Genomic DNA, 16,446 nt, shown 5'->3' with positions numbered 1-16,446 from the left:
GAAAAAAATAAGCGGTACCACAGATAGTGCTTTCAGTGAAGCATATCATGTTTGCATTTCAGCCTTTCCATTAAAGCCAAACCTCTGAATTTGGGTCTCCTAATCTGTTTCTACTTTTTAACAGGTTTTCTAAATTCCATTTCTAAATTCACAGATTCTCAAAAATATTTATCTTGAGATTTTTGTTTGTTTGTTTTTTGGCTGTATTCCCATGGAAATTAAAACACCAATAGTGAGAACAATGAGATGTGGGATACAGTTTTTTGTAAATGTAGCTGTTTGTGAGTCAGTCTTCCTGTAGTGTTTCTGTGATCATTTTATATATATATATATACTTTTTTTTAATGAATGAAGATTTTATACTTGATATATTAAGATTTATTGTAAATTTAGTTTTTGTTTGCTATAATTTTTTGTAATTTTAAAAAATCTTCCATATTCTAATCTCACTAATTTACCTCTCTTTTTTTTTTTTAATAGTTGTATATGTATGGGGTTTCAAAACAGTGCTCAAGAATTAACAGCAAAAATGCAGAGTCTTTCCAATTTGACAGTCAAGATTACTTTAGTAAGGAGTATTTATTGGATGGAAATGGAATACAACTGGCTGACGGTGGGTGGCTTATCCCAAATGATGAAGGAAAGCTTGGAAAAGAAGAATTTTATAGGTATTTCAATTTTGTAGAGGATTCTGCATTTACCATGAGAAAGGCAGTATGATACCTTAAGAGTATTAAATTTGGAATCAGAACACCCAGGTTTTAATTCTGTTACTTAGAACAACTGTTATTTATATAGAGTTTTAAAATATCCAAAGTGCTTTTAAAGTAGCCAAAATGCATCCAAAATGTATAGTTACATTTGAGCCTCATAACATTTCAAGGTAGACTCTAAATGTATTGTTATCCGTTTCACCTTGAGGCCCAGATGTCACTTAGAAAATCATATACAGACTTTATCAAACTGTCTAGTTTAAGGTTAAGAAGGGTGGACTAATTGGGTGCTGTCACAATTTTACTTCTGTATCTTTCATGTGTGTATGTATATATGTGTGTGGGTGTATATATATATATATATATATATATATGTATATATATATATGTATATATGTATGCATATATATATATATACTTTTTTTTATAAAACTGTAACATAATTTCCCTATTACATTATCTCTTCCATTATATTTTTTACATTGGTGTCTCTTATAGACTTAGCTCTATGAAAGCAAGGATTGAAATTTAATTAATAAAAAATTTACTAAGCTAAAAACAACCAATTTCTAAGTGAATTTTTGGAACTGTTTGGAAACTGCTGCTTGCTTTTTCCTTAGCACTAAGTACTCAATAGTTATAACCCACCCATATTTGAAAAAGATTCCTAAGACCTAACACAAAACTTTCTTAAGCTACTCTGGGCTTTGGGTTTCTCTATAAATTGAGAGGCTGGACCAGAAGGCTTTTAAAGTCCCTTCCAACTTTGAATTTGTCATCATGGCCTACATTTCTCTATATCTCTCTTCTGTCAAGGACTATCATTCCTGTCATCTCTTTGTTCATTCATACTGCTGAAGAATTTATTTAACCTCTTAGGGCCCCTAGTAACTATTTAAAATTATAAATTGTGGAACAAGTCTGCGTTAATAGTGGAAGTTTTCTCCCTAAAGCCTTTTACCACTGAAATCATAGGTTTCACCAAAAAAAAAACAAAAAACAAAAAACCCTAAAGAAAACCTCAAAATTGACTATAAATTGATTTTTTTAATGCATTAAATAATTTTAAAAGCACTGACACACTTAATGTTTATAATAATTCTGTGGTTAAAACTTTTGTTGTTGTTTTTACTAATTATTTTCGATTTTATATATTTAATAAGTGTATTTTCTTGTATTGAATTTTCTTTAAGTAGGATCCAAATTAGTGTGTGTATTTTTGTACAGGATAGATTACAGGTTTAATAGAGTTTGGTTTCCATGTACAGCATTTGGGGGGAAGGTATATGTACATATAATCAATTAATTCTTTATTAAATAATGCTTGGAATATATAGATATATATAAACTCTGCCAGCATTGGGATATCATTTGGAGCTATTAAAATTCAAGCAAAATGTCAACATGCTTTAAAAGTAAAGTACTAATAACAAGTTTTCACAAAATTCTACCCCAGTACTTCAATATTACATGAAGGTGAGACAGAGTTCTCATAAGATATGGCAGTCAAACATGCTTTGATAATTTTTGCCATGCAGGAAGGCTTTTCAAATATGGTCCTGGAAGCAGACAGACTTTTCAAGATAGAGAAGCTCATCTTATCACTAGTAGACCTGATTAATTTTTTGTCCATGGCACAGACACAGAGAAAAGTACAAAATGATCTTTAGTTTTCTGTGAATGCTTTTATCTTCTGTAATGATGGAGGCCGAATGGCAAAATAGAGTATATGGAAACTCATAATTATACGGTTTTTAGACCTATAAATATGAATTTCACAATTGGTTCTCAAAAAATGAAATGTTTGTCCTGTGACAAACTGACATACTGCTAAAGTAAGTGAATCATATCAATCTTGACATTCTCATAATAAATGAAAGTGAAGACAAAAGGAAATTGCTATTGAAGGGGAGGATGACTTTCAGGTTCTCTTTAGAGAAGCAAATAAAGGTGCCAGCAGAGTTAAACACCATTTTACAAGACTTGATTTTCCAGCACTGCAAAAAAGAGCACAATGACAGTAATTCTCAACTTTTTGTATTGAAAAATACAGTTCAGAAATAAGAAATGAGGGTAGCTAAAGATTTGTAGACTATATAGGTACTTCACACCCTATCCATTATGGATATTTTTCTTCAAGAAATGTTTGGAGTGTGAAAAACACCCAAATAATATCACAAAATATGAAATTGTTTATTTTTAATAGACAAGAAATAACTTGTCATTATTGTAAGAGTCATTTCTGAATTAGCTATTTTTAATAAATATCTAGAGAGGAAAAGAAAGTAAAAAGTGGAATTAAAACAAATACAATCTGACCTTTTAAAGAAGTAATTGGTGCTGAAAAATGAGATAGGGATAGAGAAAAGTATATCAATGCTGACTAAAAATTTTGCATAGAAATTAAAAGACATCCATCAGTAGCTATAAAGAAGAAATCAAAAGAGCCCCTTAAAAAACTTTCTCATTGGGTACTTAACAGAGTTGCCAAAAAGAGAGATGGCAGCCAATAGCAGCACCATGTAGAATATAAATTCATTTGTAACATGTTACAGAGGAGAATAGTAAAGGATTATAAACACTATCACCTCACAAAAACAAACAGATTTAAAGAATATTGATGAAGACCAAAAAATAGTCATCCTAAGGCAATTTAAAGGACAACAGAATAAAATATGGAAAAGACCTGGAAATTGAACTCAAACATTGGTGACTGTGTAGAAACCATATCTTGAGTTTAATATCATTCTGGGCTAAATGAAGTAAAAAAAAGTGCTGAAGGAAACAGAAAAAGTAGCTGGATTATCTCAGTAAAATAAAGACGGAAGTCCAATGCTAAAGGTGTTGAAAGGTGGTTTTTTTGATTTTCAAAAGTTTGATTTTCAAGATATGTGGAGGAGGAAAATCCCAAAAGCATGAAAAAAAAAACTTAAGATCTTATTCCCCATTTAAAAGGTGACTTAAAGAAAAACTTAAAACTATTGTCCCAAATACCTATTTGTGTGTGTGTGTATCACATTTTTATGAGAATAATTTACACATAGCAAGGACATCTCCAATGAGAATATGAGGTGGAAACAAGATTACTTTTACTAGGAATGTTTCACAAATAGCCACTTGTTTCACAAATAGCCACTTGTTATTCTCATACAATTTCCTGAAAGATAAAGGCAATACAAGATTCCATTGTGCTTGTTGGTAACTATAAAAAAGTTTTATTCAAAAATGAGAAATTTTCTCCTGTCTTCATTTTTAATTATTTAAAAAAGTATTCTTACTATATTATGTTATGTGGCACAACATATATGTATTATTTAAATTTTACAGTGTATTATTACGTTAGAATATTTTATTATTTTTCTGAATCTTTGTGTATGTTCTGCCTAATGATTGACAGAAGATAGTATGTTTATTTAGTATAGCCATATTTCTTAGCCTCTGCATATCCTTCCAGAATTTGTATTTGTGTAGGGTTTTAGGATAGTTTGTTTTACTCTATTTTTAAACTAAATGTTAATGTAGAAATATTAAATTCTACAAATATTTGCTCATTATTCCTTGTTATCATAATTTAGTACCAATATATCACTGTAATTATATATTTCTGATAAGCAAAAAATACTAATCCTCATGTAAAAAGTAAGAGCTTTAAAATTTAGTTTATGTCACTTTGTTTTTATAAAGAGCCTAAAAGTTATTTGATTTCTTTATTTAATGATTTTAGCATTTAAATCCATTAACAATTAAATTTTGTTAGTTTTTTTTAAGATCATCTTCATTTCTTTTAAAATTCCAGCTTTTAAAAAATACTCAAAGACAACTTTTTGCAAAAGACTGCTTTCAGATGTGAAATTTTTTTAAAATATAAAAAAGAAATACCTTTATTTTGACATACAGCTCTCTAGAAGAAAGCTGGAACATTAAGATTTATAAAGCATTTTATATGTATTAACTCATTTTGCTTTTTAAAAGCACTGAGAAGTGGGTGTTGTTATCCTACAGATGAGAAAACTAAGACTGAGGTTCAGGGTCACAGAAGTATCTGAAGCAGAATATGAGCTCAGATCCATTCCCTTATCCTTGTATTAATTTGTTCCCAAGGGAAAACATTATAAATGTTAGAACACTCATTGGTGGCAAGCTCTGAAGTGAACTTTTATGAAAGCCTGACAGTGTTGTGTGATCATGGGGGCCCACATATTTTCTGTTAATTTTCTAAGTTTGTCTTACATGGAGATTGTCACACTACTTTTCTTAGTAATTTTGAACTACAGACTGCCATGTTCCCCAAACTTTTTATTATCTAAAATAAAGTTATCTTCATTCTGGGACTAGGGCCATACACGAGGGAATCCACATCTTTTGGCAGTCATAGTTCCTCATTGAGTCAATTCTCACTTCCACCTTCCTTGGCCCAAATTTCTTTTTATCTGGCCTTGAACCATAATCCCTAGAACTTTATAATATCCACTGGATATCTTGTTTTTTCTATAGTCAAGGACCATTGACTTCATGCTGCAGTTTCATATTTCTAGGATTTCACCAATAAGAATATTATTCAACAATAGTTACACTGCTTAAGTAAAATAGTTATTTGCTCAGTATTCTGGTGCTAAATAATTTTCTGGATTTAAATTATTTATTATATTTGTAATATATACAATAAGACATTTTTAACCCAGATAAATTATTGTTTACTTTTTTTTTCTTATTCATTTTATGTGCAGGGCTCTATGTGATACTCCTGGTGTTGATCCAAAACTTATTACTAAAACCTGGGTATATAACCACTATAGATGGATTATATGGAAACTAGCAGCCATGGAATTTACCTTTCCTAAAGAATTTGCTAGTAGGTGCTTAACTCCAGAACGGGTGCTTCTCCAACTGAAATATAGGTAAGTATAGAGCAGCAGTGTTGATTCATAGAGATTCATAATCTGAACTATACGTGCCAGAGATGGCAGCATTTCAATTTTCATTGATCCATAGATTGGATATCACTACAACTCATCCTGCCTATGCAAGATACTGCCCATCATTCGTCATTCTTTCCCCCAATGACAACTAATACCTGATACAAAATTCAAAGTTATCCTGTCCTTTTGAAATGCCAGAAAAATATGAATGGCCAGCCTAGCAAATAATGTTCCAATGCTAATGACTTTGTATGGTAACAGAACTGTGTTAAATTTGTATAATTTTTACTTATGTTTATAGTCATGTGATTGCAATATGAATTGCCAGATTGAATGTGTTTTAAGTTCTTCCATGTAGGGTGTTTTGTTTTGCCTTTATGCTGTGACTTTCCAGTTCACCAAATACAAAGCTTGTACTTTTTAATATTGTATCTTTTTAGATATGACATAGAAATTGATAAGTGCAGAAGATCAGCTATTAAAAAGATAATGGAAAGAGATGAAACAGCTGCAAAAACATTGGTGCTTTGTGTTTCTGAAATAATTTCATCAGGAACAAATATGTCTATAGCTGCCAACAGTAAAAACAATAAGGTGGACACCAAAAAAGAATCAGCAGTTATAGAAGTTACAGATGGATGGTATGCAATTAAGGCACTGTTAGACATTCCCCTATTAGCTCTCTTACATAGGGGCAAATTGACTGTTGGTCAGAAGATTATAACTCACGGAGCAGAACTGATAGGCTCTCAGGAGGCATGCACACCTTTTGAAGCTCCGCCATCTCTTATGTTAAAGGTAAAGAAAATCTTATTCTTTGTTTCTTAAAATTTATTAGTAAAATTTAAACAGAAGTTTTGCATTATTGAGCTTTTAAGTCTGTTTATAAATTTTATTTAATGAAAATCTACTCAAAGTATAAATTCAATAAGCTGAGTGCAATTAATGTCTAATTAAACATTCTTTTAAAAACTTTTTGGGAAAGTAAGAAGTATTTCCCATACCAACTATCAATCAACATTTAAAGTTCAATTGTAACAAGGAAAGTAATGGTGAATTTTGGGTCAGATGTTTTAGTTCGGCTTTCCTTTTCCTGATATCTTACCAGCTTCCTTCCTCTTGTGCTACTTCAGTAGAACCTTTGCTCTGGTGGGATTAAGCAGCCAGGGGCCATGATGGAGCACCCTTTTTGCGTTTCTGATTATATGAACTAATACAAGTATAATGTTTATTTTGAAAAATTGAATATAGATTTAAGCAAGTTATAATCAGTTTTTTGTTTTGAGAATTTTAAATTTATTCACATTTAATTTTTCCAGCTTTCAGCTAATAGCACTCGTCCTGCTTGTTGGTATACCAAACTGGGCTTCTTTTCAGATCCCAGACCTTTTTCATTGCCCTTATCATCACTCTTTAGTGAAGGCGGAAATGTTGGCTGTGTGGATATAGTTGTTCAAAGAGTTTATCCTACCCAGGTATGACATAAACTTGATACTTCCAGTTGAATTTACTTAAACATTCTTCATGCTGCACACAGAAATATACTCATGTCTTGTCATTAATGGAAATCATGGTCTATAGATTGACTATGAACACTGGATTAGCAAATATCAAATTATTTGTTTTGAGGGGAAATAGAGAGTTTGTTACTTGTGAACCTTTGGTCACAGCATTTACTTCAGCACTTTCTGGAGTAATCTCATTGACAGATCAGTGAATTTCCTCTTACTTTTTTTGGATTGTATTGTTAACACATTAACATTGAATTCATGGCTAATAGCACTATAGCTTTTTCTTGAACAAAGCTTATCTAACTCACATATCTTCTCTGTAAGGACATCAAAGCCTTTTTGTGCTAGCATTATTTTGGGGGTCATTTTAAGTAGCAAAATCACCAACAAAAAACATAAAAATGTGAAAAAATGTGGCATTAGATAGACCTCGAAAAGGATTCTTATTTCTAGTAAGTTCAATAATTCTTATTTATAGTGTAGTATAGAAATAGGAATGTAGAGCATTGCCTTATTTGACTTCAGATGTACATCAGAAGGCTCAAATTTTTGAGTTTTGTTCATGTTTGCAAAAGTACAGTAAGTATTGATTTGGAGGAATTTTCAAATACGGAATCTCCAAGTAATGAGGATCCTCTGTATATTTATACATCTTCACTAAATAAAAATCTTCTGCCATTACCATAATATAGACAATTCTATCTGATAAAACCTATTAATATTCAACCTTCTTTTGGAAATATGATAGAATGCATGGAAGCTGGATTTTAAAATTTTAATCTAGATGTTTTGTGTAAAACATTCAAGTGGATGGAGAAAACATTATCTGGATTATATATATTTCGTAATGAACGAGCAGAAGAAAAGGAAGCTTTAAAGCATGCAGAATGTCAGCAAAAAAAACTGGAAGCCTTACTTACAAAAATACAAGCAGAATTTGAAAAACATGAAGGTAAAGATTTCAAAATTTTACTTATGTAAATATATTATTAAAAGTTTTAAATTTTACCATAATTTCTCTTCTTGGTGTTAGAAGGGTTTGTTTAAGTTTTTCTATCATAGGAATTGTTTAATCTAGTTATGCTTGCTAGTATTGTGTTGTTTTCAGTCATTTCTGACTCTTTGTGACCCATTTGGGGTTTTCTTGGTAAAGATACTGGAGTGGTTTTTCATTTTCTTCTCCAGCTCATTTTACGGATGAGGAAAGTGAGGGATACAGGGTTTAATGACTTGTCCAGGATCACACAGGAAGCATTCTGAGGCTAGAATTAAATTCAGTTTTTCCTGACTCCAGGATAGTGTTCTGTCCATTGTCCAATATTCTTAGTATTCTAGTTAGTTTTCCCTTTATTCACTGTGTAAAATTTTTAGTGAGGTAGTTCAAAATTGTTATATTTGTATGAGAATTATGAGTTTACTAATTCTCTGAGAGATGTACATATTGCACAGATCTGACAACTGTTCCTTGCTCAGAAAACTCCAGTGGCTGTCTCTGATTTCTAGGATCTGATAGAAACTCCTCTTTCTTACATTAAAACTCTTCCCACTCTGACTCCCGCTGGCCTTTTCAGAATTATTTCACATCAACTTCCTTCACATACTATTTATCTATCACACTGTTTGGCTCATGCTCACATTGGTTTATCTTGTACATGATATTTCATCTTCTATCTCTAGGCCTTTGAATAGACTGTCACCGGGTTATGCTGTTTTATTAACTATGCCTCCTAGATTCTCTAGGTTTCCTGGGAGATCTGCTCAGGTGCTTTCACAGACTTTTCCTCTCACCTACAAATACATCCCTAATGTTGCTTACTTTGATAATTGTCCTTCATTCTGGCAGGAAATGTTCATGATATCAGGAAGGTGAGGCCATAGCTTGAAATGAATTGGATTTGAGTGAAGGAAGCTTGTGCAACAGTCACCAACCTCATTTTCTCCTCCAAGGCCATTTGGGGTCCAGTGGCCAGATACAGATTAGGATGACTGAAGATGGCCTTGAAAACAGTGGAAGGCCTGGGCCTTTTTAAGCTAAGGTCTTGCCCAGGTCTCATTTTGACTGAAGTAAAGCCCATTCAGTGATTAAGGCTACCTTCTTTTCTAGTTTTCAGTCACATTGTTCTGCTTATATTCACTATGGTTTTATGTTGTACATCTCTGGGCCTGTGTATAGACTATCTACAGGTAGCACTGTTTTCTCAGCTTTGCCTCTTAGACTAACTTTTCTGAAAGCTCTGTTTAGGTGCTATCTCACTTACAACTCTGTCCCTAAAGTTACTTATTTTTGACCATATGATTGTCATATTTAAAAGAACAAACAAACAAACAAAAAAAACCCTTCTTTTTGGCTTTTAGAGCTCATCCATAACCATTCTTCCAGACAACTAAAGAACCAGATCAAAAGTTGAAAGTTAATAGGCTTTATCAGGTAGAACTGTCTACATTATGGAAATGGCAGAAGATTTTTGTTTAGTGAAGATGTATAAATAGTGTCAAAAGATTTCAGAGGTTAAGAAAAAGAATACTGAGCCAGTTTGTGAGAGTCAAAAGAAAAGATGGAGACATCTTTTGTGAATGGCCTTTTCAAGGGATTTGGCCATAAAGGACAAAAGAAATAGGACAGTAGTTAGCATGAATGGAAAGATCAAATGAAGGTGAAGAAGACATGGGCATATTTGTAATCACTAGAGAATGAGCCAATAAAAAGGGAGAGATTGAAGTGAAAGAGTGGAGATTACAGAGGGAGCAATCTGATGGAGGAAATAGGATAGAATGGGATTATTTGTTCAAGTAAAGGGATTAGCTTTGGTAAGTAATGAGGTCACATCTTTATATGAGGGATGAAGGCAGAGATAATGACAGAAAGCACATGAGTGACAGGAGATAAGGAAAAGGAAAGAGGTGGAAGTTCATGGCAAATGTACAAACTTCTTTGAAGCATGAAGCAAAATTCTTAGCTGAGGATGGGAGGTTTGAGGAAAGATGAAAAGTTTAGAAGAGCCACTTCTAAAGATGAAGAGAGGGATAGTGATTTGAAAAGGAAGTATGATAAAATTGCCTAATAGCAGTGAAGGTCCATTTGGAGTTTTATAACAAATTTGTAGTAGACACATTGAGTACAGCTACATGATTGTCTTCACCACTGAGATTTGTCAGAGTCCAATCAGTGACATGTTAAGAGGGCTAGAAAGTCGAGAGGTGAAGACTGTGTGTATGCAGAATTGAACTTGTTCACCACGGGACGAATCTGGGGGAAAGATGAAAGAATGACTAATAACGGGGAAATGGCTTGAAAGAAAACCTAGAGAGCAAGGGATTGAAGATCATGATATGGCCAAAGAGTGGGGTTTAAGTGAAGGCAGAGGGAATAGAAAACCAATAGATTATGACCAGAATAAGAAGGGTTGGGAATTTTTAAACATGGAGGTGGTACATTTGTAGGTGATAGCAAAATCAAGGGGAAGAGCATCTGTGTTTGATGTGTTTGTTTCCAGCCATGTGCTTTCTGTGTGCCTGAGAAGGGGTGAAGGAGTATCTTATGGAAAGTGAATAAGTTGAGGAACTGAGTGTTTAGATTGTTTGATGGAGTCAGTATTTATGTTGAAGTTCCCAAGTATAAAGATATGAGGTGAGGAGGAGATGAGAATTGAGATATTAGGAAAGAGTAACCTTGAGGTCTAGTTACCAGGTTTTGATTAGGTGGTGAATATGGATAGTATGAACTTCAAATGAGAACTTGCTAAGTGTTGGGGATAGAAGAGGAACCTGGAAATGACAATGGGGAGTAAGGAGTTTTATTTCAATTTCCTTATTCCTACCAGAGGAAAATGAGTGAAGGTGCAGTCAGTACTGAAAAAAAGTGGCCCAGGAGGCCATGTCATCAATGGGTTTGATAGGTTTCAGTAATAGCAAGAAGATGGAATGAGTAAGAGAAGAAAAAATTTAGGATGAAGGGTCATTTGGAACAGGCATTCGAAAGGGTACAGTGGAAAGAGTAAGCACAGATTTTGGGGTAGGAGAGTTGAAGGGGTTGGGAATAGCATTTGGACGATGGACCTACAGTAGTTTAGAATCCCTGGAATGTATAGGGTATGACTACAGGTGAGAATGATTATTCATAAGTGGAAGGTACTATTCCTCTTTCCCAGGATAAAGCTGGAAATTAGGCTGGAAACAAACACATCAAAAGATGGAAGGCACATTTAAGAAAAAAATGAATGATAGGCAAGATGATTTCAGAACAGCCTGAAAGACTTGCATGAACTGATGCAGAGTGAAGTGAGCAGAACCAGAAGAACATTATACGCAGTAACAACATTGTATGATGAGCAGGTATGAATGACTTAGCTATTCTCAGCAAAACAGTGATCCAGGACAATCCTAAAGAACTCAAGACAAAAATGATGCTATCTGCCTCCAAGAACTGATAGACTCTAAATCCTTCCTTTCCTTCCTTCCTTCCTTCTCTTCCTTGCTAGAATCCTTCCTTTCTTTCTTTCTTCTACACTCCATCTTTCTGGGATATGTTTTACATACTGGCCCATGTATAATCTCTATTAGATTATTTATCATCTCAGAAAGGGGAGATGAGAGAATTTGGAAATCAAAATTTTTTTAAATGTTAAAGACAATTTTAAATGTAATGGGAGGGCAATTTTTTTTTTTAAGAAATAAGATATATAGTCATATGGGAGACCCTGTTTGACTACTACTTTTCCTTCTGAAGTTTGGAGAGTACCAGCAAAAAGTGCAGTGGAAAGTGTATTGAATTTGGAGTTAGAACATTCAAATTCAAATCCTGACTCTGCCACATAGAATCCTTGTGATCATAGGCAAATCACTTGCTATTTCTGGACCTCAGTTCTTCATCTATAAAAATTTAAAGGTCTTACCTAGCTCTTATTTTATAATCCTGTGAACATATTTTTTTATATTTCATATGTTTCTAGTTTTATAGATTTTTTTTTTGAGGCAGGTGGGTCTAGAGCCAGGAAAGACTTGAATTCAGTCTTGGCCTCTTGCACTTATTATCTATGTGACCCCTGGGCAAGTTACTTACCTTCAGTTTCCTCAACTTTAAAAGGAGGAGGGGGGCATTATTAGCACCCCACTTCTCAGGGTTGTTATGAAAATCAAATGAGATCATAATTGTAAAAGTGCAGGTGCAACATAAATGCTTAATCCTTTCTCTTCCCTCTCTGTTTTTTTCCTAATCACTGTCTATTCTAAATAATCTATGTTTAGTGCTCTGTCCATTTCACCAATAGAATGTAAGCTCTTTGAGGACAGGGACTGTTTTTTGTTTTTAAGCTTATATACCCCTCACATAGCACAATGTTCAACATAGAGTAGGTTAGTAAGTAATTATTGAATTTTCTTGAAATTTGATGTTCAAGTTTTTTGTTTCATCATTGTGAGGGAGCCCAAGTGACTCTTAGATTGTCTTTCCATGCTGTTTTCCAGATCAGTAGCCTTTGATATTCAGTCTCTTGTGTCTGTTCAGTTTTTCCATCTTTTGACTTTAACAAATCCTGAATTTTGAGTTCGGTTTTCCATTCTTTTTCCTCAGGACCCACCTTTTCTGAGCCATTTCTTCTTTCTTTCTTTCAGTAGAGCTTTCAGGTACACTGGCAGCTTGTGTCCATTCCATAGGTCTTCCTGCAATTCTGATTAGAGTTTTTACAGAATAGTTCTTTGTATTCTTTCCTCATTCTGACTTTTACTATCCTGTACTTATATCTTTACCCCTGAACTATATCTTAACTTTCAGTTTCTGAAGGGTTTGAGGACTCTAGGAGAGATTACTTGATGATTATTCCTCTCCCATCAACTTGTAGTTTCTTTAGTTTTTCCTTATATTTCTCATTTATATAGTTTTTTAATCTCCACATCCATATTTATTTCTGGTTTATATATCTGGACAGCAGTTATCAGAAGCAGCAGATACTCCACCATATGTAGATCTATCTACCTTTTTTTATGTGTTTGAAGATTTTGTTTAACACTTCACCTTTTCCTAGAATACTAAATTGTACATCTTAGAGAAATAACAGCGATATCATTGGTTTAAAATATCTCACTACATCATTGCTATTTTGAGTGCACTTATATAAGTAAATTCTTTCCCTTTTATTCCATAGTAAATGTATTACTATCAAAGGAATGAAATAGCCAGTTTGGTTTTATTAGAGTAGTTGAAAACTTAATATAAGATTACGTTCTGGTTTTTGTATATATAGTTTTTGAAATAATTCAGTATGTTACTTGGTACATTAGTTTACAATTTATTTTTAAAAATTGTGGGGTCAGCTAGATGGTACAGTGGATAGAGCAGCAGCCTGAAGTCAGGAAGACCTGAATTCAAATCTGGCCTCAGACACTTAATATTTCCTAGCTGTGGTGACCCTGGGCAAGTCACTTAACCCCAATTGCCTCAGGGAAAAAAAAAGTTGTAAATAAATATATATGTATTTCTGGCATTTTAACTTTATTTGTCTTTTTAAAAAGAAAACAGTGCAACACAGCATGGGCTGTCACGTATTTTAACAAGACAGCAGGTTCGTGCTTTGCAGGATGGTGCAGACCTTTATGAAGCAGTTAAAAACGCACCAGATCCAGCTTACATTGAGGTGAGTCATTTAGATGATCCAATTACCCTAATATCTAAGTTGGGAATTCTGAGCACTTTAGAAAACTGCATCAACTCCATTCCTTCATGCATTAAAATACTAATTGAATATATGGTACCCCCTAGGGAGTCTAAGAAAGATGATGTAATTCCTTGAATTAGGTAGCAGTAAGAAGCTAAATTTCAAGGACTCATTGCCAAGAATTAAAGGTAAAAGGTAGGATAGGTGGCTGGAGAGAATTATTGTTTAACATTTTCCCAGATAGCATCCCTACATATAATTTATACATAAATCTTCCCTTAATTTCATTTACTTTAGGTTTTCCTTATAGATCTTATTCATCTTTCCTCTTTTGACCTCTATTCAATTAAAATGTTCCATCCAATCCAAATTATGATGGCTGTAATATACTTGCCCTCAAGTCATTCTTTTTTTCTCAAGGAATACCCACAGCATCATCTTCTATTCCTCTTAAGTCTTGCCTTTGTACTAATATTTACAGATATGCTACCTCAAATCCCTTAGATACCTCAGTTCAACCTTCTTGAATCATGAAGGGCTTTGTGCGATTTTATCCACAAATAGGAATGGTCACACACGAAATCTGAACTTTACCCTTAGTTGTTCAACTTTCCTAATTAGAAACTTGAGTCGTATCCCATTACTCCATTTTTCCCTATATCTAACCTCTCCTGAACCCATGGTTATTAAAATCTCCAGGCTGTCTATTTTTTATCACTTGCTTAAGCCAATACCCCTATCCTGACTTCACTTACTTCCTTCTCTTATTTCAATCTAATTGTTAGGTATTTCGGCTCTACACTGTCCTCTGTTTTGAAATTCCTTGTCTTTTGTTGCCAATGATATCTTGCCAAGCTTTAACCCTGGATTATTCCTGCCACCTTCCTTCTCCACTCCTACTGGAACTATTAAAAACAGCTGGAAGAAGTTTCACAACTATGCTTACAACTAAGTACATTTAAACCTCCTCTCTCCCCCCACCATATTATCCAGCTCAGCTGACTTTTTACTGCAGAAGTGAAGGCTTTTTCTCCAGCATTCCCCTGCCTGTCCTTTGCCCCTCTTGATTTTTACTTTACCAAAAAAAAAAAAAAATTAAGGCCATTGTGAACCATCTCTTGGCTTCTTTTTATTTTGGAATTCCTTACCATGCTCTCCCATTCCTCCTTTCTCCCAGTCTGTGACTAACAGCTCTTCTGATTCTTAAAACTAAGCCCTCTTTATGTGCTTTGACCCTATCTCTTCTTCTCCTCTGCATTTTGAATTATCCTCATTCTCTCATGCCAAAATAATGTCTCCTTTCTGGATATTAATGTTGGTGCCTCTCTCTTGGTTTCCATCCCAATGGTTTGATCCCTTCTTCATCATGTGTATCATAACCCCTAATTTTGTGATACTTTATTCTAAGATCTCTCTTCTTCTTCTTCCACATTTTCTTGGTGATCCTATCAGCTCCATTAGGTTTAGCAGACTTATGTACAGCCATAGGTATATACTATAGTCCCATTTTCCCTTGGGCTTCTCTTTCATATCTCCAACTGCCCACTAGACTTTTCAAACTAGATGTTCCATATGCCCTTCAAAATCAGTATGTCCAAAATTAAACCCATTATCTTTCCCCTAAATCTTTCCTTCTTTCAAATTTCCTATTTCTGTCCCAAACACTTCAAGGCAGCCCAGATCCTACTTCTAGATTGCTCTAATTTTTAGAAAATTTATTCTAATATCAATTTTCCTTATAAAAAAGGGATTGTAACAGTATCTAACTCCGAGGGTTATTGTGTAAATAAAATGACATTGTATTTGAAAAGCATTTTGCAAATCATAAAGCATTATGTAAATACTACTTTATTATTAATAGTAGTAGTAGCCATGATGATATACTTTCCTTTGTAACTGTAACTTGTAGCTATTGCTTCTTGTTGAACTCTGTGGAGCCAAACTAAACAAATCTTAATTCATCTTCTACATAATCATATATTATCATATTTGAAGACAGCTATCTTGTCTTCCCAGAGACTTCTCTAAGCTAATCATCCCCAGTTTTTTCAGTTGATCTTCATGATAATATAATGGTTGTAAAAGTAGCTATTGGTAAGAATAATAAGTTACATGTGTGTAATGTAGCCTGACAAAAATTATATTACTTAGTGATATGCTGATTCTGGGGAGAGAAATGCACCAAATATGCAATTTGGCACTATGTCCAAAGGGCTATAAAAATGGGCATACGTTTTGACTCCAAAGTACCAAGGGTCTGTATGCCAAGGAAATCATAAAGGAAGGAAAGGGACCCACATGTGCAAAAATGTTTGTAGCAGCTCTTTTTGTTGTGGCAAAGAATTGGAAAATGAGTAGATAGCTATCAATTGGGGAATGGCTGAATAAGTTATGATATATGAAAGTTATGGAATATTATTGTTCTTTAAAAAATGATGAACAAGCTGATTTTAGAAAGGCTTGGAAAGATTTACACGAGCTGATATTGAGCAAAGGAAACAACCAGGAATACATTGTACAGAATAACAGCAAAAATGTGAGATGATCAACTATGAAAGAATTGGTTCTTTTTAGTGGTTCAGTGATCCAAAACAGTCCCAGTAGAGATTGGACAAAAACATGCCATCAGCATCCAGAAAAAGAATTAAGGAGA

General features: G+C 33.7%; 1 protein-coding gene across 1 annotated transcript in view; it reads left to right on the top strand.

Moving 5' to 3' along the window:
• BRCA2 (BRCA2 DNA repair associated) overlaps positions 1–16,446 on the top strand; it is a 65,640-nt gene that overhangs the window by 40,427 nt on the left and 8,767 nt on the right. The window contains exons 15-20 of the mRNA XM_051986488.1: positions 481–668; positions 5,441–5,611; positions 6,073–6,430; positions 6,952–7,107; positions 7,951–8,095; positions 13,651–13,772. Of these exons, the coding sequence (XP_051842448.1) occupies positions 481–668; positions 5,441–5,611; positions 6,073–6,430; positions 6,952–7,107; positions 7,951–8,095; positions 13,651–13,772 (1,140 nt within the window). The remainder of the gene's footprint in view (positions 1–480; positions 669–5,440; positions 5,612–6,072; positions 6,431–6,951; positions 7,108–7,950; positions 8,096–13,650; positions 13,773–16,446) is intronic.

Source organism: Antechinus flavipes, chromosome 3 (genome assembly GCF_016432865.1).
Source record: "Antechinus flavipes isolate AdamAnt ecotype Samford, QLD, Australia chromosome 3, AdamAnt_v2, whole genome shotgun sequence".
Classification (NCBI taxonomy): Eukaryota; Metazoa; Chordata; class Mammalia; order Dasyuromorphia; family Dasyuridae; genus Antechinus; species Antechinus flavipes.
Note: the sequence above shows the minus strand (reverse complement) of the source record. Positions and strands in the feature narration are given on the sequence as shown.